Here is a 26,068-nt window from a genome sequence, read left to right on the forward strand (position 1 = left end):
GATCATGCCCTTCACTGGGTAGTTGTTTAGCAGGTTGCAGATTCTTCAAAAGAGGGAGCTGTATGATCATTTCGGACCTTATATGCCACTTATAGGCAAACAATGCAATATTGAAGCTGTGATCCAGTCAAAGTCAGAGGTCAGAATTTCCAAGCTGAGATTTCCAACCTCTGACTGCCAAGCGTTCCAGGTGCACAACGCCAAAAGCTAAAAAAATAAAGTCCCTATTTACAGGCCTAAAGTATGACTCAAGTACTTTGGTTCAGTTTACATCATAAAGGGCTGTGTTATCGCTGTAAATATCCCAATAAAAAAGGACTTACTGCCACTATGCAACATTTATCCATAATATACTTAGATTGTAACACAAGGTGCGAAGGAATACAGCAGGAACGAGGGCTTCTATTGTTTCAGTGATTCATTCTGAAGAAGAGACTATTTCTGCCTCCCGCTCTCTCGGTTTCTGGCACAAATACAGAGACATAATGCGTCAAACTTAAACTCAAAGTCTCTTCATCTGCATAAACCCGGCTGAGCTGAAGAAAATCACTTCACACTGCCTACAGGCTGCGTCTTTGCACTCCTGTTTCAGAGTTTTGTTTCACTGTACAATCACTTAGAGGGTTTTTTTCCCCTCGCTTAACCCTCCCTCCTCTGGGTATTTAACTTGTTTTCATTAAGGAATGTTTGAAGCAACGTTCGAGAAAAACTCAAACACGCTTCTGTACGTGACATTAGCTGTTAACTTTTTCAAAGTAAGGTTTAACTTTTGAGTATCTCAGCTACTACAGATGAGGAGGAATGTGATTCAGCTGCTAAGCGAGAGCAGGATTTAATTAACACAGCTGAGGAGTGAGTCTAATCAGTTCGTGGCTTTGAATCAGTGGATTCTGCAGCAGCTGGCTTTCGAATTACATAAATGTGTATAATAAATGGCATCCTGTGGTAAAGTCTGAGTCAGAGCGGGAGAAAGAGGGAAGGAAGGAAATAAGCCAAAAGAGAAGGCGAAACATTATGTAACAAAAAGAAATTGAGATTGTTTAAGAGCTTGCAGCTCAGCGCCATGTCACTGAATAACCAACATCATTTCATAATCTGGGGACTAAGTCTATCAGCACAGATTTTTCCAATCCATCATGTTCTTCAGTCTGGACTGGGCTGGACTCATCGACCCACTGACTCACAGTGTTTAAGTGGCAACTCTTAAACCATCAGAGTCGGCCTTAACAGACGAGAAGAAGCTGCGCGAAGAAGCTGCACGACGCTTGTTTTGCTCTCAAGGGTTACCTCACCCCGACTGCCAGAGTGCATCAGCATGACAGGTGTTTCATTAGGCAAACTGTGTGACACCATCACCAGCCTCACCTGGGGATTTGATTGGAGACTGACTGGTGGAGTAGTGGACAGTCTGCCTCGCTGCATGCGTCAGGAACAAACAGAGAACAGTCAGGCAGATATGATTCGATATAATCGCACCACGACGACACTGTGAAACTGGTTAAAGTAAAAGCTGAGTTAAGACTGCAAGCTCTCCAAACTGTCAACCTCTCAATGACCTTGTCTTGACGTAGCGCCTTGTAGAACACCAATTACTCAGCAGAATGTCACCTTCTCTCAATGCAGCACACAAATTGCTTAGTCACTCATCACAGCTGTTGAGTGTTGAGGACGAGGCTGACAGATACAAAAGGCTATCACTCGGCCTGTCAACCAGAAATGTACTTACAGTGAGTGGTACTTTGACAGCAGATAAACAGGATTTCTTTTTATATACATATTTTCACACATATAAAGAAATAATTTGCAGACCAGACTTTTCAAATTGTCTATTTATAATTTGCTATATATCCATGAATATCACTCAACAGTTTCAAGACTGTGTACAGCACAGGGTGCAGTCATGTGTCCTACCTGCACCGGGAGACTTGCTGCGGCGCGCAGGGCTTTTAGATGTCCGGTTCGGAGTAGCAGAGCGGCTGTGGGACGACTTCAGCACTCTGCATTCTGGGGAGACAACACACTCAGGGTCACTGTCGTATATATTAACCTTCCTCTATCAACAGACTGCTCCTCTCTTCTCGGTCGGAGTTTAAGTGGCAAAATTATGCCCAACAAGCTGCTGCACAATGAGTCCGGCCCTGGTAATGTTATTCGTGTGGCATGGTTTCATGAATGCTGGTGAGAACTGTTTATGAGGTCAGAGAGGCAGCGACAAACAGGTGAATGGTGTTTAGGCAAAACAGATACAGAAGCGCAGAGGAACAAATAAATGAGTTGGCTAATATGATAAAGCTACACTTATATACAATACATTTCTATAGAGAAATAGACATCCAAAAATTATTCCAATTAATATTAATCTGATTCAAACCGACGACCTTTATGACCAGGTAACTATTTCCACCGCACAGAGATACTGATGATACCAATCTCATTTTTTTACCCAACAAGAAATGTTGTAATGCAGAATATAATCCTCTCCATGAAAAAAACTAAAACTAAACAAGCAGCTCTGAGAATTGGTTTTACAATAGATTTAATGTGGTTACTATCAAATAATTGCTGATTTTTGGTGACTTTGTTGAGATAAACACTACACAACACTACTATTTTTTCCCGGAACACTGTTTGAAGCTAGAAAGGTGGCAGGGTCCGCCAGTATGATGGTAAAACAGAATGAAATTGTGCTGTCATTGAAGTTTGTACATTCAGTTTATTCAGAGAGTTTATTTATCTAGTTTCTTAAGGCTTAAAACAATCTGTCAATGAAGATCTTTCTCTTCTGATTACATTTTTTCCCTCATAACTACATGACGCACCTTTAGAATTAATTATAGCCTCTCATATCGAGACTACACATCAGTGATGCCTTGTATTTTCAAAGCAGAGGCATAACAGCTCGTGTTTTCTCTGGAATGAAACATAGACTGGAATGATCACAGCACACTTTGAACACATGAAAGAAAAGTCACAAGCTTTGGTTTTTATGGTTCGCTGCATGCCGCCGCTGATTTAGTGGTGTTGCTGTAAGAGCAGATGTTGTAATGAAGCTTGTGGTAAACTTGTCAGGGTTGTGTTAATGAGGGTGTAGGCGGTGAGAGGTATAACGTAATGACAGAACCTGCCCGCAGAAGCACACCCACAGTGCATTTCTAATGTGCTCCCAGTGCTGCTTATCACCACATACATATTTCATTGACTGATTAAAAAGGGGTTCTGAATATAGTACAACTTCTTCCCTGTTGTACGTACGAAAAGCAAACAAACCCAATATTTTGCAACAAAAACTGGAACCTTTAACACTAACTAACATCATATTACTGAGGGTGGCGGTAATGGGCTCTACTGATCTATTGTGCAGGCCATTTTTATTCTTTTCATGTTTCAACAGTTGAGTGTCTGGACCCATTTTTGCAAAAGCAAGAGCAGCTTCAGTACCCTTGACAGAGAGTGCAGTGTGCCTTTTTTGTTCTTTCAAAGACCTAATTCTTAAAAGTAGAGCACGGGAGTGTAAGTGGGACGAAGGCTCCGAACTATCTCTGAAAACGACCAGTTCACCATCACTCATCCCCAACACAGTGTGTGTTAGGAAATGCCTCCCTGTTGTTACCTAACCTGACAAAACAAAAAATGAAGCCGGATGTCAATGCTTTGGACTGTTACTATAATAAACTGCTTTTCCTTCCCACAAGGTCATCCAGAGTTGGGTGAAGTTCTACATGCTGTAGCTTTGACTGTGAATGGATCTGCTGGTTTACAGAGGTCATATCCTGCCTGTGTGCTCGCCAACGTTTTCAACACGATAAAGAAAACAGAGGGTGTGCCTAATATACTGTATGTACAGCATGTAAAGTACAGAACATATATACAAAAACATTCAAAAACAAGAAGTCAATTTCACTCAGAAAACAGGAGCGCAGCCTCCTTTCTCTACCCGACAGCAAAAATTGGTGTGTGGAAATGGAAATTAGTGGAAAAACTAACTCGTTGAGATGTTGTACTTCCAAATACACTATGTAAATATAAAAGCACACTTTAAAATGTTTAATAACCAGAATTAAATTAGGAAAAGAGGGATGCGAGCAATAGTTAGAGATGAAAGGCGAGGAAGGACACTGAGGAGATCACACACACACACACACACACACACACACACACACACACAAACACACACACGGATGTTTAGTTAGTCTTAGTCAGGCCTACCAGTCATAAAGGCTGTGGAAGCCTTACCGCTGTGATCCAACACAAAGTCGTCCTGGGCATAGCGGTGCTTCTCTGGGCCGCACGCTATGAATACATCGTCGTCCCCGAAGAAGTCCTGCAGGCAGGTAATCTGGAGGAGGATTGGTAAGGAGAAAGACTGATTCAGACCGGTGTGATACTCATTTACTTGTTTCACTACTCCGAAGCAGCGGTGAAAGAAGTCATCGGATCCTTCACGTAAACAAAAAGTAGCAATAAATAAAGAGTTCATCTACTGATTGACAGCTGGTGGCGGTAACCAGCAAGACATGTAGCAAGGAACCAGCAAAAGTAGGGAAGAAGAGTCTCAGTGATTACACATGGATATAAACAAAGCAGAAGCAAACATAAATCTGCTTTGCATGTGTAGTTTAAATAAGGAAATGGATTAATTGCATTTGTTAGCTCTTAATTACCCTGCAAAGCAGTTGGATTCCCGAGAGCACATGATCATGTGATCTCCAGAATCCATCTCGCCAGGCTTCAAGCTATGTGTTTGTGGCCGAGGAACAACTTGCAGATACAAGGTGTGGTTCAGGTGTGACGATGGCGAGAGAAGCCACTGTTCATTTGAAAATAACAATGGCGGCTCCTCAAGAGGTTTCGCACAGATGTTGATGTAAAAGATGTTTTCGCTCTTTTCCTGACTGGCTTAGGCAAGAGTTTGATTTATGGAGGGGCACCACTGATGGCAGTGCAGCGCTCTCTTACTGCTGATCTGACTGGTTGAAGTTAGCACATGATCCACAGTGACGGACAGATTTCTCATTCAATCACCTGCCTGCCTCCTGGGTGACTGGCGTGTCAGGTTAAGGCTTCAAGGATAAACACAAAATGCTTATTTTGGTGAGTAAACTAAAAGCGACTGTAACTTTGGTATACATGGTCCAGATGGAGCCAGTTCTAACTTCTCTATAGACTGTGTAGAAGTTACAGGACTGCATCATCTTTTATAAACATCTCATTCTTTTTGGAAGTTCAGCCATGAAAAACTGTAGTGCAGTAGAAAGTACAACAGTATCATCTTGCACAAAGTAGTTACAGTACCTCCAAATTGTTTAACTATATTACTTGACTAAATTAGTTTTTTAGCTTTTTAGCACTGCTCAAGGGTGCATTCAGTTGTTGTGAATACTAGGAGGTAGAAAGTCCCACACGCTCTTTGTTGACTTCACATTAATGCTTTTGTAACAGTTTCTTTTAGACGGCGTGTGGGACGGAGTTTGGTTCGTCAGCGTCCCTTCCACTTCCAGGGATCCCACATGATTCTGCAGCACGACTCTACCGGCTTTCATTTCATTCATGTGACTGTGGTATTTTTGGACGTGAAATAATTGCTTCACTCTGCGCTCATTGAAATAGGCCGATTAAAAAAAATCAGTCCGTGTGATGGGTGTGGTACGGTGAGGGGTGGTAACTGTGCGCCTCTGCGTGCATTTGAATGTACAGCACAGAGCACAGCGACGCGACGAAGGTCAAAACACTGTGGCGTCCAGAATACTGCAGAGTCAGTGCAGAGTCACGGGAGGAGAGCGGTGCATTTAGCGTCTGTGCCGCAGGGTCATTTGTCTCGCTTTCTCTATTCTGTCTCACGCTGTGATCGTCATTTTCTCTGCAGATCCGACCGATTTTACTTCTCCACCCACGACCCACCCCTGGAGACGGAAATAGGAGTTACTTTTAAAATATGGTGAGTTGTGCCCACACACACACACACACACACACTCACACACATGCACACACTCACAGATTATCCCTCTGTTGCTGTAGGTGGACAAGTAGGAAGACAAAGGAGGTAAAGATCCACTCATTATCCTACCCCACCACCACACACAAGTGCACCCACACACTGCCTGCCTGGCATATGCACAGTATATGCACGCGTGCACACACACACACACACTTGAAACAAGAGTAGGAGGAGGAGTACTAGATGGCTGAAGATTGTGGGCAGATGGATCCTCTGGGGGAGATTGGGGGCTGACACAGTGGGGGGAAAGTGTGTGTGTGTGTGTGTGTGTGTGTGTGTGTGTGTGTGTGTGTGTGTGTGTGTGTGTGTGTGTGTGTGTGTGTGTGTGTGTGTCTGTGTGTGTAAGATGGGTATTAGAGGAACTGGTGGTCCAGAAAAGCTAAATGGCTACTGAACACAAACGCACAAACGATCTGCACAGTAAAAAGAGGAGTTGGAGGCTGAGAGGAGTGTAGTAGGAGTGAGGCATCGCACAGCTAAAAACAGCAGACGTGGAGTGTTTAACGCAAACAAATATATAGTTACACACTCATTAATAATAAATGAGACACTTCACATGACACTTCTGCATGTCCTACATACAGACAGCATGAATTAAAAATGAAACTGGATGCAGTATCTGTAACATACTCATAAATAATCAAAAACAGTATTTCATGCCCTTTATATTCCTCTTTTGTCCGATCGCTGAAATAAAACTCACCCTTACATGGAGATAAATGAAAAGAATCTGAGTCAGTGTCGTATTTGTCCATGATGCTGCGCTGTGGCTGATTATCAAAAGGTTTGACATAGCTGGAGTGGATGCCATTCTTGACATGAGCGCTCACTCAGGAATTTGGCAGCTGATCGTCACACCATACTGTAAGGGCCCAGGCGGTAGGATCACTATAGCAACAGCCCACGTGGATAGTCAAATGTATGTGACAAAAACGGACTCCGGTGTAGTGCGAGCTGTGACGATTACATGCAGATATAAGATGTGATTTCTCAGTGACCTCTAACCTTAATCCGCACTCTGATTCCTCCGGTGTGTAGACATTATAACTGATAACTCTGGGTTGTATTTTTCCATCCACTCAGCAGGATGTGTTCGGGGCACGCCGGTCATTTGTTTGAGGACAATGTCAGACATAGACACAGACGCTGCCTAAGTGAGCGCTGTCCCCTGCAGGGAAACCACCAGCAGTGATGACATCAGCAGTCAGAGGACATTGGTGACAGGTCAGAGGAAAAGCAAAGCAGATGTGAAGATTGATACCTGTCCTTTAAATACAAGGCTAGCTTTGCTTAGCAACTCCTCATTGACCAAATCAATAGTCCAGCACGTAACCTTTCGTAACATGCTGAATTGTTGTTTTTGTACTTTAGTTTTTTCTTTGTTTGGATTAAACAAAGTAGATATAACATGTTAATTTGGTGATATGAAGGGGCTAGCGGGATAATTTTGTTACCAACAGAGCCGGAGCTGCCATTTCCCCGTCTCTAGTCTTTGTGCAAAGCTAAGCTTACCTAATTTCATTTCAACAAACCATGACGAAAAATGTTTGTCGACAACCATTTTGTCATGACTAAGACCAAACAGTGATGAGCTAAGAAAAGGATCCTTGATAGTAAAATTATACAAAATGTATCTTTTGTTCTGGATGACAAGACGAGACAGGGCTACATGTGAGTGCGATGGGACGTTCAAAAAACGCATTCAATTTTCCCCCGATCGTGTGTCTAGTCTGTGTCCTATTTCTAAGCTCTAAGGCCAGGTAGGCATATTAATTGAAACATTGACTAAATTACATTAATTTCATTTCCAATTATGATTAATTATGAGTTATCTTCCTGTTGCCCCAGGACACACTTGCCCTGGCTTCACCTGAGGCAACAGGCTTGCTGTGAAGAAAGGGGGAACTCAGGGCTTGGATATTATATCTCACTGTCGAGAAGGCCCCTGGCTGTATTCTCATTTACTTTCACCCCTACACGCACCTCCTTCTCTGCAAGGTTAGCACTGCTGTGGCCTGTGATAAAGTACTTTTCAGCTGGCCTGTGACACCCAGGGGAATGTGGGGAAATGGAGACAAATGGTGCCTGTATGGACACTGGTTTTAAAAGGCAAAAATGAAGGTCAAGGAGGTCAAGTGGTTGAGAAATGATGTTGAATGACAAAGTCTGTTAAATCATGGTGTTAGAACTTAGATGTACTTTTAATAGATAGTGATAGATGTCACTATTTTAACCACGTGTTTACAACCAGCGACGTCATGAATGTCGTTGTTGACATTTTTGCCTATATACTAGGTGTGTTACTGGAGGTTACTACTAGATGGCAAGCAAGAGAACTGAGTCCGTCATTGTAGCCCCTGCTGCTACGGACATGCTACCTGACCCCTGGCCCTGTCACATTCTGGCACTGCACCGCCCCTACTGTTCATGTGAGTATTGCATCTTACGGACAAGTGTTAATTTCTGGAGTCGTGCACAAACGGACGCATGATACGAGAGCTAGCCATCATGCATATGAGAGCGCATTACTAAAAGCAAAGATATCTCCGTCTGACCACACACAGGCGTTACAATGACATGAATATCTTGCACATTGTGGCTGTAAAATCACTTATTGCCATCAACTAACCCCCGGTCACATTCACCAGTAATATTCGTGGTGATGATGATGCGGTCTTGACAATCTGCCAAGCTCTCACTCACTCGCTCATCATGTCACCACTGATGGTTATGATTTGATCCCTCCAGCTACTCGCTGCTGTGCTGGCTGTGAGGATTGATTTCTCCCTCCATCAACCCGCTCTCCCGCTGCTCTAGTTTGTTATTGCCTTACCCAACAACAGCATCTCGTTAGTGCAGCCTGCATCTCACCGAAATGTGTATGTTGGTTTATGTTCTATAAAGTCGATGTATAAAAAGGTTTATATGTGCATGTTCAAGCTGTAAATGATCCAGATCCTCTGACAAAAGATAAATCATGAAGCTGCTTTTAAAACTTTTGAAACACATGTTCATTTATGCTGAAAATGTGACCACAACAGGGTTTTTTCCTTCAAAAGAACCCCAAAAAACTCTGCAGCACATTACTTGGAGCAAAGAAGTAAAAGGAGTGTATGAATGTCAGACCGCATTGTCCGTGTTTTTCTTTGCTCTTGTCAGCCACTGCCAGGATCAACAGCCAATGGCACTCCATCGCCAGCACAATCCTGCTAGGCCCTGTCTCGGCCAATCAGTGAAGTGAACTGTTCACGGGGCTCTGTATTGGCTGGGTGACGTGTCTTGAGGGTAAACTGAAGTTTGCCCTCCACGACGCGACAATCCCCCCCTCCTCTCATACGTCTGACCTTCTCTTGCTCCCACCATCCGTCTGTGTTCGGGGTGTTGCCTGCTGTACTTTCTGCCCTGCTTAGCTCAGCAACAGAGGAGATCCAGGCCAAGGGCTTCGAGTGTGTATATATTAAAGAATCAAACGGGATCTGTTCGTTAGACCAATTACAGAACCCTCACCTCTTTACCATTAAAACACTAAGTCCGAAATGAACATCCCCCTAAAACAACACTTTTCAAGAAATTCATAGAAACAGAAAACTGTCAAGACCTTTTTCTCTTGGTCTTAAAGTTAAATCAGGGCTCTGTTCCAAAAAAACAATGTCACGCAACAGCAGGTGCTGTGAATTTAGGGCAGTGGAAAAGCCCAAGATACACACAAGAAAGTAAACGCTCTCTTTTAATGGCTGACAGGACAATGATCAAAGTAATCATTGGGTACCATCAGCCCCATTTACCGCCAAACCCCTCATTGCTGCTCATCACTTGTAGCCAAACGAGCAAGAGGCAAAGAAGATGTTCTGAGTCCTGAGGGGAAGACCAAAATAAAAACCAAACACTGAGATCCCTGCATCTTGCCTCGGGGAAGGTCAGCCTCCACAGCACCCCTGCTGTTGCAAAGGAAAATAACCTTTCATGGCGAACTAGATGTGCATTCTTTACACTAGCTTCAACTCTCACTTAAACGTTCAGAAAGCTACATGCCAATTAAGTTTGTCAGGGCGATGCTTAAGCTAAAGCCAACCAGGTTATTAGCTCGACTTGAACTCTTACTCACAGACAGAGGCTGCTTTCTGAGACGTTTAAATTCTTTCCGGATTAGAGCGGTAAATCTCAGGCACGTGTGACAGCCAAGACAAGGCGGTGGCGGCGGCATAAAAAAGAGCAAATAGAAAACTAAGTCCATCATTAACTCACTGCTGTGGATTCATTGCATTAGCTGCATTAACCATTAGCTACCGAATACGGAGCTGTATTAAGAAATCAAGCCGCTTTCAGTCGCTTAAACAGTCAACAGCAGCCACGCAGATGTTTAAGAACCGCCAAACCACCAGTCACTGAAGGAAATGAAGAAGAAACAAGATTATTTAATAAACAGGCACATTTTTAACTGGAGACACTGAAGGTGAAAGCACTTGAGAACAAAAGAAGCATGTATTCAAATTGACAGTTTACCAAAAGGTCTAGATCGATTCAAGGAAACTTGCAGCAGTGCTGTGAACCCCGCCTCACACCAGCCAGCGGCAGCTTGCTCTACAGCACATTACACAGCCGTCTGGCTCTCTCTGTCTCGTTCACCCCGATGCATATTCACGAACAGAAAGAGCGTCGTTGCAGTACATAACCTCAGGCCGCCTGAATGTACATGAGCACTGAGCTACTTTAAACTCAAATGGAGCTGTGCAAGAAGGAATGAAGAGAGTGGGAGTGTGCGCCTCGACATGCGCACACAACTTTTAGCCCAAATGAGCCTCGGCAGATTACCCGACTCATTTAGAAAGGGAGAGAATTGCTGAGGAGCTATGAGACACACAAGAGATGCATAAAATGTTGGTTTTTGTTGGCAATTAACATAATACTCAGTCTTCAATTAAAAATCAACATATTATTGCACTTAAAGGGGCTACTAGGCAATCAATGCTCAAGATATAATATTGCAGTTCCAGCACAAGTCCCCAAAGTCCCACATTAATATCTTGGAGAATGTGACTGGCATTTCCATCCCAGTCGCCAGAATAAAAGTTGGCACGGATATGTTTAAACTTTACATTTCTTTTTGTTGCAACTTTATGTTTCTGTTGGTTCAATTATCTATTTCATGGGCAGACAACGCAGTGCTTATGGCCTGATTAGGGTTAGTCCACAAATCAACTTGGTAAGGTTTAAGAAAAAAGATCAAGTTTTAGCTTAAAATGCCTGGCTTTGTTGTCAAACATGGATGGAAAATGTCCCAGCATCTCCATAAAAATATTCAGTGGTTTAACACTTAAAAATGTTGTAACAACGTGGTCCCTCGTTATATCTACTAGTTTTACACTTACAAATGTTGACGTCATCTCGAACAGCAGTCTTTGGCTTGGCAGCCAACTGGCTTAGCTGTAATGGCACCACCATCACATCCATCTACCGGCGTGAAAGTAAGCTCATATACATGGATTGAGACCGTGCGAATGACCGTAAAATTTGAACTATCCGTGGTTTGCAGAAACGTAAATTCTTTGTTTTATTCTGGCGACTGGGCTGAACATTTCACGGTTGCCCTTTTCAAATAAATAAATAATAATAAACAAGAATAAAACTGTCCACTTACATAAACATCAACACCGTTGAACCAGGATACACATCAAGACACTCAAAGAATAGACACTGTGTGATGTGCAAATTAAACTCTACCCTCAGACTCCGATACGTGCTACAGTTGTCAGGATCACTTAGACATACAGCTCCAGATCTGCCCTGTGCAAAAAACATTCATCACGTTAATCTGCCAGAACATGCTGAGGCAGTCTGAGCTTCACTAGCATGATTAAACTCAAGTAGACAAACAATAGTGTGTGGGCTGGAGTTTATCCATAGCATGATGTCAACTCTCCTGTGGGGAGAGTGAAAGGCCTGCTGCAAAGAATGGATGAGGGCCAGGCCTGGACAAAGGAAACAAAACAAGTAGTTGAGATCACACAGCACACAATGGACGCCCGCCCCGTCTGTGGCCTTCACACGTTCTGCACAGCCGACAGCTCTGTGTCCCCTCATGACACCCCCGCTCTCTGTCGTCTGCCGGCTTTTTGTCTCCCTGTTCCTAATGCAGGGTATCATGCCAGCACTTGGGGAAACGGGGAAGAGGCACTTTTGCTTTATATACAAAATGAAGTATTGCACACCAAGGCTGGGGGAAAGCATTGATGGGGTGTGTGTGTGCGCGCGTGTGCACGTGTGTGTGTGTGTGTGTGTGTGTGTAAGCCATCTGCTAGGACGAGAAAGAGGGGGTCTGGATGTCGTTTTTTATCTCCAAAGGGCAGACAGTGACTACATTATGCCATCATATTTCTGACTTGCACAGATTAAGTCTCCGACTGTCAAGCTTTCAGTTGGTCAAGTTTATTAAAGCTGCTGTAAGTATTGTTGTACAGCTAGCTTCCTGCCTGTTTTGCAGTTGGCAGTCCCCTCCTGCTTCTCTACGTCACCACACGAAAGTGCAGCAGTGTTGGCAAGACATGGCAGCAGACAGGAAGATCCTGCCGTCTCTGTGTGTTCACAGGAGACAGGACCGCCTCTTTATGGAGTTCTCTGGTCTGATTGGAGAAAGTGGGTAGGGATACCCGAAAATGTAACCCTGTAACGTTAACTGCTGTTGGAATACAGAGCTATTTAACACTTATTTTAATAAAAAACAATAATTACAGAAGCTTTTAAGTCAACCAAATATCAGAAAGTTGTTTTAAAGGGCTTTAAAGTACAATATGTGATACCCTTTGGCCTTTGGCCCCTTTGGTATCAGCTGGAAGGTGTGGATTCATTTTTAGTAATAGGACAATATAACCCGGTAAGATTAAAATGATTTAACGAGCAAATTATAAGTGGGGTAATATACTAACCCTCAGTATTATATACTTGGAACATCGCCAGACCGTATCAGGAATTCAGAACACGAGTTTCATTCATAAATGGGCCCATATTAAACAATAGCATATTTGTGAACGTGGCTGAGATGATGCCTGGCTGGATGGTGTGATTGCACTGCCGTCAGATGGTGCTGCATGCTAATGACAGTGCAGAACAATAGGAGGGCATGCAAATTTCATGGCTGTTGACCTAAATGACGGTGTTTAATCCAGACTTGGCCCTGAAAACAGCTCGTGTCTGACAATCAGATGGAGCCCTCGTGTGGCCTTGACCCCAGCTAGTCAAAGAGGGAGACGGTTTCATTAATCTGTCTGTAACTGCCAGCATGTTTCACCGTCCTGCCAGGAGGGCGCGCAGATGACAAGGTATGATCCCCATCAATATGATCACATGGTGAGCAGAATTCAGACACCTTAATGAATGTAAACCCTTTAACTGTTGGCACCAGATAGCAGAGCGGCACGCCCCCACTTACACATGTACTGTAAGACCTGGGCTGGTTTAGAGTATTGGAGCGTGTCCTGTGAAACAGTGTCACAGTGCAGGAGGCGCCACGCTAACGACGATCCACCGCCCTGTCAGTCCCCAAAACTCAGTAATCCATGAACTATGACCTAGCTGGCTGTTATCTTAATGACATGTTTGTGATCAAATAATATTTGCTGTTCCAGATATCCACAAGTTTAGGAAGAGCAAATACTGCTGCTGTATTTACCTATCATGTAATATGATTTAAACACGCAGTATGTCATTTATACCACTAGGGGTCTCTTGATCAAAACAAAACAAAAGATGTACAGTAAGTAGCGGGGGTCGTGAGTGAGTTGTTGTCTTCATTGTTCAACAACCACTGTTGCCAATGATGATCCATCTACGTGATTCAAGCAGCAGTTTTTGAATGCTTTGATCGCACTGTGTTTAGTCTCACTCGCCAACTTCCTTCCTCACGGGCTGACTCCCTCCCAGGAGTTGCGACAGGCGACCGATAGAGCGTGACATTACCTTGAGCAAAATTACAGACTTCTCTGGGTTCAAACATTGTCGGAATGTAACACGGCCTAATCGTTTCCTGTGTCAGCTATTTTTTCGGAAACCGTCATAAAAAAGGAAATTGATGAGCACACTGAGCCAAACTCAGCAGATTCAGGATGTTTGTAAAAGTAAACATTATTTTTTATCACCTCTGCATCTACTCAGATCTTAATAAGGTTAAGTTGTTTCCTTTGTATGCTCCATTTATTTGATTTCATAATTGATTTGTTTGTTTATATATGCGTTGTTCCTGGGGAGTGAGCTTCGGCATTAGCAGTAATTGCCCTTGAGTTGAATATTTAATTATGGGAAATTAAGCTGGCTTTATAAAGTGAAAGGGTTAGACAAAATGTTTCACAGACCGGGGAACGTCATTACAAATGCCATATTTTTAATGGATGGTGTGCATTTTTCCATTAACTGTACTGTTATCTGTAGAAAGAAACACACCGTGAGAAAGAAAAATTGTGCACTTCACATTTTTAAAAGTGGAGTTTGTTGGGAGTAGTCCCAGTCTGCCTGCCTGCTGCCTTTCTCCACAGCATAGCATCAAATTATTTAAGCCCTGATAAACTGCCGCAGTGTCGAGACCTGTGAGTGACCTTCAGTTTTCATGCACCCTGTACGAATGCAAAAGCACTTACGAACTTGCCTCTAAGAATTTCAGACAGAAGACATTGCCAAACTATAAGATAAAGAAAGAAAATAAGTTGAAACCAACATTGCTTATGTTATTTTATTAAAGATATACAGTGACTGTCTTCAATTCATCATGGAGGAAACGGCACATTCACTTAACCGCTGCAAAGACGTAAACAAAAACATTACATCAGATCAGACTGCCCAATTATCATGGAGTTCCATCCCTCTCATTCCTGCAGCTTTCTGTGTGCAGCAAGAGGCTTTTAAAGATGTCCAAGGGACGAGCATTTGAGCCCTCGCAGCTCAGCCGTCTTAATGGTCTGGGCCTGGGTTTCCAGCCCCTGGTTAATGGGCAGACTGGCTGTCATCCTGATAACATCACAGAGTGTAAAGGATCGTGTAAAGCTGAGGGATTTCAGCATTCTTTGGCAGATGTTTTCGGAGAGAGACAAACAATTTTCAGCTCATTTAAACTCGTGGAGCAGAGACATATGGCTAACCTCTATATGCTGTTTCTGAAAAATAATTTGAACCAATGCACATGTATGAAGTACGCTCGTTCACATGTGAAATGGAGGACAAAAATGAGTATGACAAGCTCTCATCTCAAAAAGACCTCATCTTCAAAACAACCTTCTTAAATGTCCTTAACATGCTTTAATCTACAATAAATATACTGGAAACAAAAGAGATCGAAAGAAACTAATGTTGGGAAAACTTCTAATAAAAACAGTGTATTGGGGATTAAATCATTCCTGAACCAATACTGTTCTTTTTTATTTAAATACCTATAATAAATTGTAATGCGCCACCTTTGCATTCAAGTTTGCAAGTATTTTTTTGCCCTCGAACGTTGTGAATGTCAGATCGAACAGAATTGATTATCTGCACACACGACCCACTGAGCATTTATCCATGGAAAAATGGGATATCCACTTATCGCTATGTGCCTCATCGATCGCTAATGTTTTAATAGCAGTACCACACACCGACTGTCTTTTCCCACATATTATGTGTCAGGGTCAGAGTGGGCTGAAGGCTACACTGGGTAAAAGGCAGAGAGGATCCCTGGATCACATCCAGTTCCCCAAAACTGCACTGGCGAAGTAAGAGAGGTCACTAAACGGTCGATGATTTCTCCTCCATTATCTGTTCATAGACTTACTCTTGATGGAGCAATTATTGGATCTGGATATGATTAAAACAGCTAAAGTGAAGCTAATGCTGCAATTCAGAAACAGAGCAGGTATAACTCAGCGCAGTAGTCAAAGTAGCATCATCTCTGTACTTTATCAGAAGACCAACACTGACTCCCTTCAATCTAACATTCTCACCTACCTCACACTGTGACTGGGCAGCTGTGAGAAAGTAAGAACAGAGTAAGGGCTTCTCTTTATCAGGTGGACCCTCTTCTCTTTGTCACAATTTCTATGGTTCCCTTCAATCTTTTATAAATGATTTCTACATAAAAAAGACAACTTAGCAAGTACTGGACCGCTGACTGCTCCCTGAAACTAATGAATGCATCGATTAGACAATAAAAACTAGAGAAATCTTATTTTCTGCCTGCCCAGTCAGCTTTGAGATGTAAAACAGGGGTTCCTCTCAAAAGCAGCAGCTGATTCTTCTGGCCCCGATAACCAAGATCTGCAATTAACATTCAGTCTGAAGAGCAGCTTTGAATCGAGGAGGGAGAGAGTGGACAGAGATGTATTTTGTAAGCACGCTCATTCACACGAGCACGACCCTGAACACACACACCCGCACACACACACACACCTGACAGCTGCACTTTAACCCTCCCTTCCAGCTTGTAAGTCTAATTATTCGGTGGTGGCCAGGCCCCAGCGGGGGGCCTCCGAGTGCACGTGCGTGACGCTGTGTGTGAGTAACACTGTGTGTGTGTGTGTGTGTGTGCACGCGCATCAGTGGGAGGGGGCTGCATCGCCTGCAGACCGGGTGGCTGGGACCTGTGATTTGATTTTGGAGTAGCAGATGGCAGGATGCTGCTGGAAGGCATTTGGAGCACGTTTGTGTGTGTGTGTGTGTGTGTGTGTGTGTGTGTGTGTGTGTGTGTGTGTGTGTGTGTGTGCACGCGGTGTGTGTCTGTGTGTTTATGGGTGTATAAGTGACTGAGTGAAGAGCCCCACTTTTCTAGGAATGAAAAGTAAAGCTTATAGAGTCCATGGGGCTTTGTTCAAACTGACGTGTTAACGTCTGATGCTCATTTAAGGAACTCCCAGTTTATTTGATAATGGACTGGACAGAGTTGCTGAAGAGCGTTTATTCTTAAAATTTTAATGGCGACCCTCCCTCTCGCCTCCAGTCCAATGTGCTGTATGCTAATTATACCCTGGAACCTGAAATTGATATCTATCTTCTGGTGTGGATTAATGGTTTGGAAGCAAACAAGCCGCCCAAACATTAGTGTTCTTTCAGAAGGAAGTGACTTTAGGGAAATGCCGGTTTTCACTACAGCCAAGGTATTCATATATTTATCACATAAACACTGCTCCATTCAGTATGTAAAGGACAAATATTCATCGGTTAAGATAAGGTGCATGCTGTTGAGTGAAACCCATGTGTCTCCAAATTTGCTGATATTGAATTTTTTTTCAGATAAACTGACCTTAAGTGTTTGAGGAAATGATCCTTATCGTAGCGCTAAGTAAACTGTTTAAATATCCACTGCATGAGCAGAGAAAAAGAATGATGTTTTGGAGATACATGATTTTCACACAGTAGAGACAATGTGGGGAACAGCCTAGCTGGTCTAGCCACCAGTATGGCACCACTCAGGATGTGAAAAGAGGCTTATCGGGGTAGAGAGGCTCCATGACGGAGGGCTCCAACAAGTCAGGCTGTCAGATTATGGAGACGTGTTTGGTCTGGGAGAGTGTTACCTCCTCTTCAAAGCAGGGGGGGCAGAAGACAAGAGAAAGCGAGCCGATTAAAGCTAATGCTTTTCCATTCGATTCTCCAAGAAGTCAGTATTTAGATATAAATATGTCAAGTTATTTAGAACTGGCAATTCAAACAAAGCCCATATTGACATTGACGTTTAAACTGAACTGACTTCTGCTATCATGGACAGGATATTGTCAGGTGTCCAGCTCTGTTCTTAGGATCAGGTTACAGGCTTAATGGGTTAAACCTCTGAATTAGCCTCTTAATTTAATTCCGAGACAGTCCTGTTGAAGCCAAGAGAGAAACACAGGTCCAAAGCAAATAGTCCTTTTGTTAAATAGTGAATTAGACACTATGTCAAGAACACACTTGCTGTTCTTCCAGTGCCTGGCAGATGGGACTAAAACTCCAAATGCTGTTAGGTGATAATTGACAGCTCAAGATTGTCCTTACCTATGATGATGTCATTTGCTCCAGAAATCAATAAAATCATTATAGATTTTAGATTTTTTTTACATTATATCACTTCAAAGAAGGCCTGCTCTTGATTTTACTCAACAAACCTAGATCAGGTTAAAAGACTGAGTTGAAAACCTAGCACATAATTTTATTTCTGAGACACGGTCCAATCAAATTACACTGGCGTTGTCCATAAAGACACCACTTAAGTACAGGATGTTTGTTCTGACATGATTTCTGTACTTAAAATGATGCACCATGATGTCATCTTTGCCGTCTTGGCTGATAACTGCCTCGTACAAATAAACATTAACCACCAAAACCGAAATGGGAGCTTTTGAATTTCATCCAAAAGACATTCTATAGAGGTCTTGAGCATCTGGTGACACCATGCAGGACACGCTGTAACACAGCTCATTTATAAAAGAGGCTCTACTGTCTTTCAGCATTCGTCTGCTCGTCTGATGGTGAAGAAGTTAACAGGGATGGATGCACGGATAGATGAATTTCTGCTCCAGCAGAGACAACAAATCATCCATCAAAGGAAGCTAAAAAAAAAAAAAAAGCGGCTGTTGCAACTAATGGCTGATGTGTTTATCATTAAGGACTCTGTGGTGAATATCTAAGGGAGCTAAATGACACACTTGTCAGCATGACAGATGTAATGTGACATCTGCAACGTGTTCCAAAAGACTGTGTAGTACATTTCCTAAATCACGACTAAAAACGACTAATTTATGATTTCAAAAACAAACATCTACAAAGAAATCACTCACTGAATTAACTGTCCCGTAAATGTTGGCGTGATGTTGGCGGTTTAACTGACTGGCATCCATCTTTAATCCAATAACAAAGAGCTAGGTAGGCCTGGAAGCACAACAGGCCTGAGTTGATGTACAGTGATTTGTGACTGCAGGCAGAAATGTACAGTATTTTTTCCTGCGGGTCATTCAATATTCAGGTATCACACCAATCATATAGTAAGAGCCAAATAAGAGTATATCTTTGCAGGTACAGGGGTTGAATGAGAGTGTTGGTGGAAAGTTTCAAAGTAAAGTACCTCTCTCAGAGACTTCCCAGAGACTTTACAACCTTTAACAAACTGCCACAGTCTGGCTGATTGTAGCTGCATGCCTGAAAAACCCATACAGAAAGGAGGTGAAAGGAAGGGTCCTCTCTATCAATCCGTCTAATAATGTGCCAGCCTTTGTTCACTTCAAATGATCAGTCAAACTGTTAACTCCCTACATACATACAAGCTGGATAGCTGGGAGGACAGGGTGAACATCACAGATGTTCCCCAAGCTCCAAAGTTACTGTACTTAAAATGCAACCCATAACGTGTAATGCTACATTCCTCATGGCATTCCAGAGGGTGAAATTCCTGGAAAGAGCAGCTGGTCTGCATGGTTGATCTACTTGGAGTCTACTAAGAGATGGAAATAGAGACACATCAAGACTTTGTGTCACAAACAGGACAGAACTTAATCACAGCGGAGAATCTAACAGGATTCTTTCAAGAAGTACAACACAACACAACGATCCCTGACATTAATTGCCCTCAAATGTACACTGAATTAAGAAAATTGATTAACAGGACACCGTGCTGTGAGTTGCTTTCGGCTAAAGCCTTATTCATCCGATCTCTGCTTCACAATCACAGCCCCGTCCTAAAGCATCCGTCACAGGAAACTTTAAGCTTACAATGTAAATAAATAAGAGGGTATACTGTGCTGCAAACTATTACATAATCCTAACACGTCCTTACAAACTTACGTCCTGTACAGTGCTGATTTGACGAAAAGGATGCTGGCCTGGCCCTGTCAGAGGTGATCAGTATTCTGATGAGTCATTTGTTTGGACTGTCTAGAAAGATTCCCTGTCAGCTCACAGGAAGCAAACATCAGCGAGTTCAGTTGTCAGAGTTGAGATCTCAACTTTAACATTTGACAGAGACACAAGATCTTGTGGTTATAGCATTACATCAACTGTCAGTATTACTCAGGAAATTCACTTCATCACTGAAATTGAAATTGAAATCAAGGCATTTTAACATTAATTTAAAAAAAAAAGTTGAATCCAATTAAAAATGAAAATTTATTTGAGTCACAAACTCTCTAAAAACTTCTTTCCAACTCCTGCAAATACTTTTTCATGATTTTATGAATAAACACAACTTTATTTGTGCGACTACAGCTGTGTTTGGAGCAATGGCATACCAAAGAGACTGCCCTCGTAAAAAGTAACCAAAGCACACAGATTTAATTTTAGTGCAGTCGTTTGACACTTAAGACAATGAAAGCAATTTCCCACTTCATTGACGCTGGGACACACCAAGTTCTTGAAATTCCTCTTCCCTACCAATACACTATATATACAGAGTTATGTCTCCTGGCATTTTGTTGACATCACAACCACGAGCCTTCACTGCTACACTAAACAGGCAAACAAGCGCTAAAACGGCATGAAGGGTTTCCAGAAATGTTTCAATAATGCGAAGTTTGTCACAGTTAGCTGCATCTGAAGTAAAACAAATCAGAAGTCATTTAAGGCTATTTGAGGCCAGCTGCCTGAAACATGGGAGCAATCATTGACAGTACAGTCATTCTTTTTTCATTTGGACAAAAGAAAAAAACAATTTTATTATTTACTATTCAGGAAAATCACCTCAATTTATTTATCTTTGCGGTGATCTGTTCAGGGTCACCTTTTTATAGTGTTAAAATATGATTCTGGTTGACCAAATGATATGATGCAGCCATCTTAACTGCATTTTTCAGCCTCACATTAGCCATCAACCCTCCCAGATGTGTGAAATTCAAGGTGACCCAGCTTTTGCATTAAAGCTTTTGTCAAGCTGTTAAAAACTTCATGGAACTTATTTAAGTAGACAGGTTTTTTCATCATTTTTATTTTAATCCAATTATTTTAATCAGCTTTCTTTAAACCACTTCGCACATTGAAAGTTAAATAATGCTATGGAGAAAAAAAAACATTATAATTGATAATAATGGTCTAAGACCTCTCCCAGATGAGACAGCGTCATATAAATCTTTTTATTAGGGTCACCATATGCTCAAGCTCACCTCATCTCCCAACACCAGGGACCCTCAATGAGATTTTCAGATGGAAACATTACTATATATGTGTCCCAGATGGATAGGATTATAGCAAAAACAGCCTCACGTGGCTTAATAGAGGTGGATGAATTAGGAAAGAAACTATACTGACGGATACGGAAAAAAAGGCCTGAACTCTAAAGTGTATTCATTAGTGCCTTGTTGAAATAATTGTGGCGTGTAATTATGTATGGATGATTAAACGGGGTGTAATTACCTAGACTGCTGACACAGCTGAAGCCTATAAATCACAGTGTTTTTTTGGAGATAAAACCTTCGGCTGAAAAGCTCAGGCTAGCTGCTCCATCTGGTTTTCATATGCACATCATCCCATCTCATCTCCCTGAAAACAATACAGTTAACTCCCTCCAACTGTCATGTTATGTAATTGTAGTCAATGAGTTTAGGGCTATTGGCAAGACAAAGAATACCCTCTTACACTGGCTGGTTTTGCATGAGTTTGCTTCACCCTTCAACCTAAAAAAAAGGCATGCATCATTAAAGACTCACCTGCTTGCCCTCCAAAGTGTACAATCTCCTCACAGCTCCGGAGTCCAACTTGATCGCATCTGTGATGTCGGTGAGCACCTGGTCGAAGGAGTGCGCCGTCTTCTTGTTGAGCAGTATCCGTACCGCCTTGCGGGGTTTGACGCCGCTGCGGATGACGGTGACGAGCTTGGGTTTGATGAAGTCCTTGGACTCGCGCTGCAGCTCGTTCTTCAGCGGGATGAGAGAGGAGAGGGAGCGCGACGTGCCGGTCTTGCAGCCCACTGACCAGTTGGGGTTGACGTTCTTGGTGTAGTCCACTCGTCGGAAGGCTTCGTTTGAGGCACAGACATAACTCTCGCCTGAAGAAAGAAATAGGTTGGTAGAATTAGGGCAGGGCAATACGATATATATATCGTTATCATGATATGAGACGAGATATTGTCTTAAATTTTGGATAGCGTTATATCATGATGTGGCATAAGCGTCTTCTTTCCCTCGTCTTAAAGGATGCATTACAGTAGTTATGTTATTTTCTGTCGCCCAGTCCTAACATTTATGAAGTGCTTTGAAGGAGATGTGAAAATATATAGAAATATATTGTGTATCATGATGTAGCCTAAAAATATCGCAATATTATTTTAAGGCCGTATCATCCAGCCCAGCCCAGTAGAATAGACACTAACAACATGATCCATTGCCAACCGTATCCACATCTATAGCCCATTTTCACACTGCAGCCCCCTGATATCACACCTAGAGTGGGAGGCTCAAATGCTATACTGCTGTTTTCCAGGTTGCAAACCCTATAAACATAGAGAATCTGACAAATTGTCATAATTGTACCACTTCCTTATTGATCAGCAGCTGAAAAGACAAAGAATAGTGAAAATCCTGAGGGACAGTGGGTCATGTTTCAAGGTAAAACCATATTTGACGGCCTATTTGCAACGTTAGCATCCAACCAGCTCCCAACTAACACTGTCATTCAATAGTGTCACACAACATGACAGGAGAGCAGTACGTTTATGCTAGAGTCTTGGACACATTTATTATTCAAACCTCGAAGTGAAACACACGATCCAAGCATCATAACACCATCCAAGAATTTGAGCTTCCCACCCTGAGCCGTCACCCCGATTGACGTCAGAGGAAAATGGCCGCTGTGTGAATATGGTCTGTAAAACTCAAAGATAGATATTTAATATGAAACGCACGCTGCACATGCAGTACACCAGAATCCATCCACCCCACACATACAGAAGGCACCATAACATATTTCCTCCACGTTAGAAGCAGTCTAACAACAAAGAGTTAACGTTCCTCAGCTGAAACAAAAAGGCACATTGAGAGGCCAGGCCAGTGTAACACTGTCCTCTCTCCCTTTCAGCTGTTGAGCTGCTGCGTTGGCCTTCCTCCAAAACAAAGCATTTTGTTTTATCTGCCAGCATTCCATTCGAACAGTTAACACGCAAATGTTTCCCCTTAAGAACAAAGTCATGTGACATTTACAGGGGCTTGGCCGGTAGATGAAAACCGCAGCAAGAATGTCTGGTGATTGTTGCGCAGGCCGGACGAGAAACTCAAATGAGTCAGAGACAGAAAGTGACGGATACTTTCTTTTCACGCTACATTCATCACTAAAGAATTCAAGGGTCCACAAACAAGTGCTTCTCAGGACCAACTTCAGGAAACGTATTACACACTTGACATACTGTAAATTTAGTTGGTACTGGTAAAGTTTCTGTTGGTAAATAGTTCATTTTATTTACCGAGAATCAAATCCAATCCCTAAAATTTTAGTTATCTGATGTGTGTCAAGACAAATGAATCGAGCTGCAGGGTAAGAAGGCCAGATGAGACGGTGTGTCCCACGATACCTGGTTTTATTAAGCCTGCAATTAACCAAAGGCTAATTAAAAAGGCTAGGCCACAGCTGGGAGGAATGAGCTACGGCTGAAAACTAAACCAAAATATAATGGGGGCTGTCATTCATCTGGGGGACAACGGCAGAATACTGAAATGCCCTCAGATGGTGACTGGTGACAAGTCTATTCCCTGAGGTCCATAGATCTCAGGTGCAACATCCGTCAGCGATGTGAGGGGAGCCCCAGCCACCCGCAACTGGTCCTCATGTGGACGACAGATGAGGTCAACCTTAACAGAGCTGTCTCACCAGCAGCAGCAGCTTTAACTGCAGTGGTCACACAGCTGTCACCAATCCAAAACCCAAGCAATGGCAGTAAATGGGAATCATACAGTAGTGCTAAAAATAAGACAATGTAAAACCTATCATCACCAAAACAATTAAGTGACTCCATGATCCAATGATATTCTCCCATCATACACATCTGTACGGCTGTTCTGCTGATATCATGTTCAACACTATAGTCAAAGGAATTGGTCAGCCGTACCACAGCCTGTGCAGTACTGTAGGTGAAACGTTTGATGGTCTTGATCTGTTGCAAAGCAAAAATGGCACCAAAAATGTCAAATTAGTCGATGTCCTGTTAGTTCCTCCATCTGAAAAAAACATTTAATCCTATAAAATGTACAGGCCTTGTATAACCAAAACACAACCTCATCTATCCATCCACATATTGATGATACAGCCTGGAGCCTGGAGCCATATCCCCCATAAGTCCCAACAAATTAGACATTTAAAAATATTCATGACTGAATGGCTTCTAAAAACTGTGAATGTATTAATCAAAGATAATTGAAGTTAATATGGTTTAAAGCGGAAATTCTCCCGGCAATAACAAATCTTGTTAATTCACTACAATGGAACAATTACCGAAAAACAATGATTCTATAAAGACAATGAAAACCTGATCTTTTAGTTTAGGTATTTCTATCATAAGAGTTGTCAGCCCTTGTCTTGCCCTGTAAACTGTTTTACTACAATAAATAATATAGGAGCAAATACTACTGCAATATAGCTTCTGGCCAACACTAACAGCACCCGTCTGTGGCTCTGGAGGGAGCTTTTTCCAAGTCTGAGAATGATGCCATTAGCGTTAGCGTGGCATCAATCTTTGAACCCGATGGCTCTTGTCTATAGACAATTTAGCCTCTGGGGGCTTCCAGCCTAGCCCAAGGATATAACCGAATAACAGATATCTAGGCGGAGTCTTTCTCTTTTACGCACCGGCCATCACTTACAGTCCAATTAACAGCTTCTTTCGGGTCCAGATGACATTTCAGATAATTTATAAACAAATATCTCCATATGAAAGCAGATGCATCTTAAAAATGCTAATGAAAAGCTAAATTATCATCAGATGACAGTCGATGTTTTCCGCATTTCGGCCTTTGCGTTCTGCTTCTTTTGCATGCAACCAAAGCCTGCTCAAACTTGATTGGTCAATACAACTCGAACAACAAAATGCTTTTCCTTTGCCTACAGATTCACCATTCATATGCAGATATCTGCTTATAGAGATTAGTCTTGCATAGTCTTGAAAGCTAAAGAATAATATAAGAAAGCTTGCATAACCGGAGTGTGAAGGATGAGGCCATGTAGCAGGCAGAGAGGGTCAAACTGAATCGTATGCTAATGGATGTCCCCCAACTTAATGAAAGTGCAGTGCTACTATAAATCACTGGGGTAACTTTCTTTAGAGAAAATTTTGTTTGTTGTTTTTTTTCTCCAGTTACATTACTAAGAAGTTTACCCTTTTAAGAATGAGTTAATATTTCTAACAAGAAACTCATACACAACATTTCTGATGTTAGGCCTTCGTATATTCCACTTTCAACCTTGAAAGGCTTAATTTCACTGTCGTGCTAATAAACCCTTTGGCTTGCACACTCGCTATTGTCCTGGCAAGAGTCCCTGTGTCAGCATGTTACGTACCCCCACGTATACGCATGGTAAACTACAAAGCTCTTTCTAAACCCAGTTCAGTATCTGCTGCCTCCCTGTGTAGTTTTCTACAAGCACAGCAGTTCAATGGGGCTTAGTTTTTTAAGTTTTGTTGCTTCCACCTGAACCTTCGTGGTTTGGAGTTTAGTTTCACTCCTGTGTTCCTGTTTACTGATATTTTAGTCAATTTGGAGCTGTGTGTTAAGTTACTGCTATTGCAAAGCAAACCATTAGGATGCTTTTACTGTGAAGAAGCAACAGGAAATGCATTGTGTTGATTACCAATATACAGTAGCAGAGCTTCATTAGTGGTGCTATTCTCCAATAAAAACAGGCCTAATCAACTAAATATGGACAATTTCTATGCCAGGCTCTTTCTTTCTGACGAGTGTACGTCCAACGTGTCATCATGGTACACAGCTTTACCTCACTGTGCTGTGCCGTGGAACAGCATTTGCAACTGACAGCCATTCATTGCATGCTCAGTGCTACTACCTCCCCCACTATGGAAAACCCTACATGTTGTCTGGTTGGCTCAGTAATCCCATCCAGCCATAAGGGGCACATATGTGAATGGTGCTTATTAGGTTTCCACACAAAAGAGCCCCA

At 42.4% G+C, this 26,068-nt stretch overlaps 1 protein-coding gene across 7 annotated transcripts in view; it reads right to left on the reverse strand.

The window, feature by feature from the left end:
- The window catches only part of dclk2a (doublecortin-like kinase 2a), a 44,663-nt gene that overhangs the window by 15,225 nt on the left and 3,370 nt on the right, over positions 1–26,068 (reverse strand). For 4 of the 7 annotated variants that reach the window (XM_084382253.1, XM_084382257.1, XM_084382252.1 and 1 more), the window contains exons 2-5: positions 21,616–21,953; positions 4,207–4,336; positions 1,912–2,004; positions 1,366–1,416 (exon numbers count right to left, since the gene is read on the reverse strand). In XM_084382253.1, coding sequence (XP_084238379.1) covers positions 1,366–1,416; positions 1,912–2,004; positions 4,207–4,336; positions 21,616–21,953 — 612 coding nt within the window. The remainder of the gene's footprint in view (positions 1–1,365; positions 1,417–1,911; positions 2,005–4,206; positions 4,337–21,615; positions 21,954–26,068) is intronic. The other 3 variants (XM_084382256.1, XM_084382255.1, XM_084382254.1) reach the window with 2 other exon arrangements.

This window comes from Pagrus pagrus, assembly GCF_965226575.1.
Source record: "Pagrus pagrus genome assembly, chromosome: 2".
In the NCBI taxonomy this organism is placed as follows: domain Eukaryota; kingdom Metazoa; phylum Chordata; class Actinopteri; order Spariformes; family Sparidae; genus Pagrus; species Pagrus pagrus.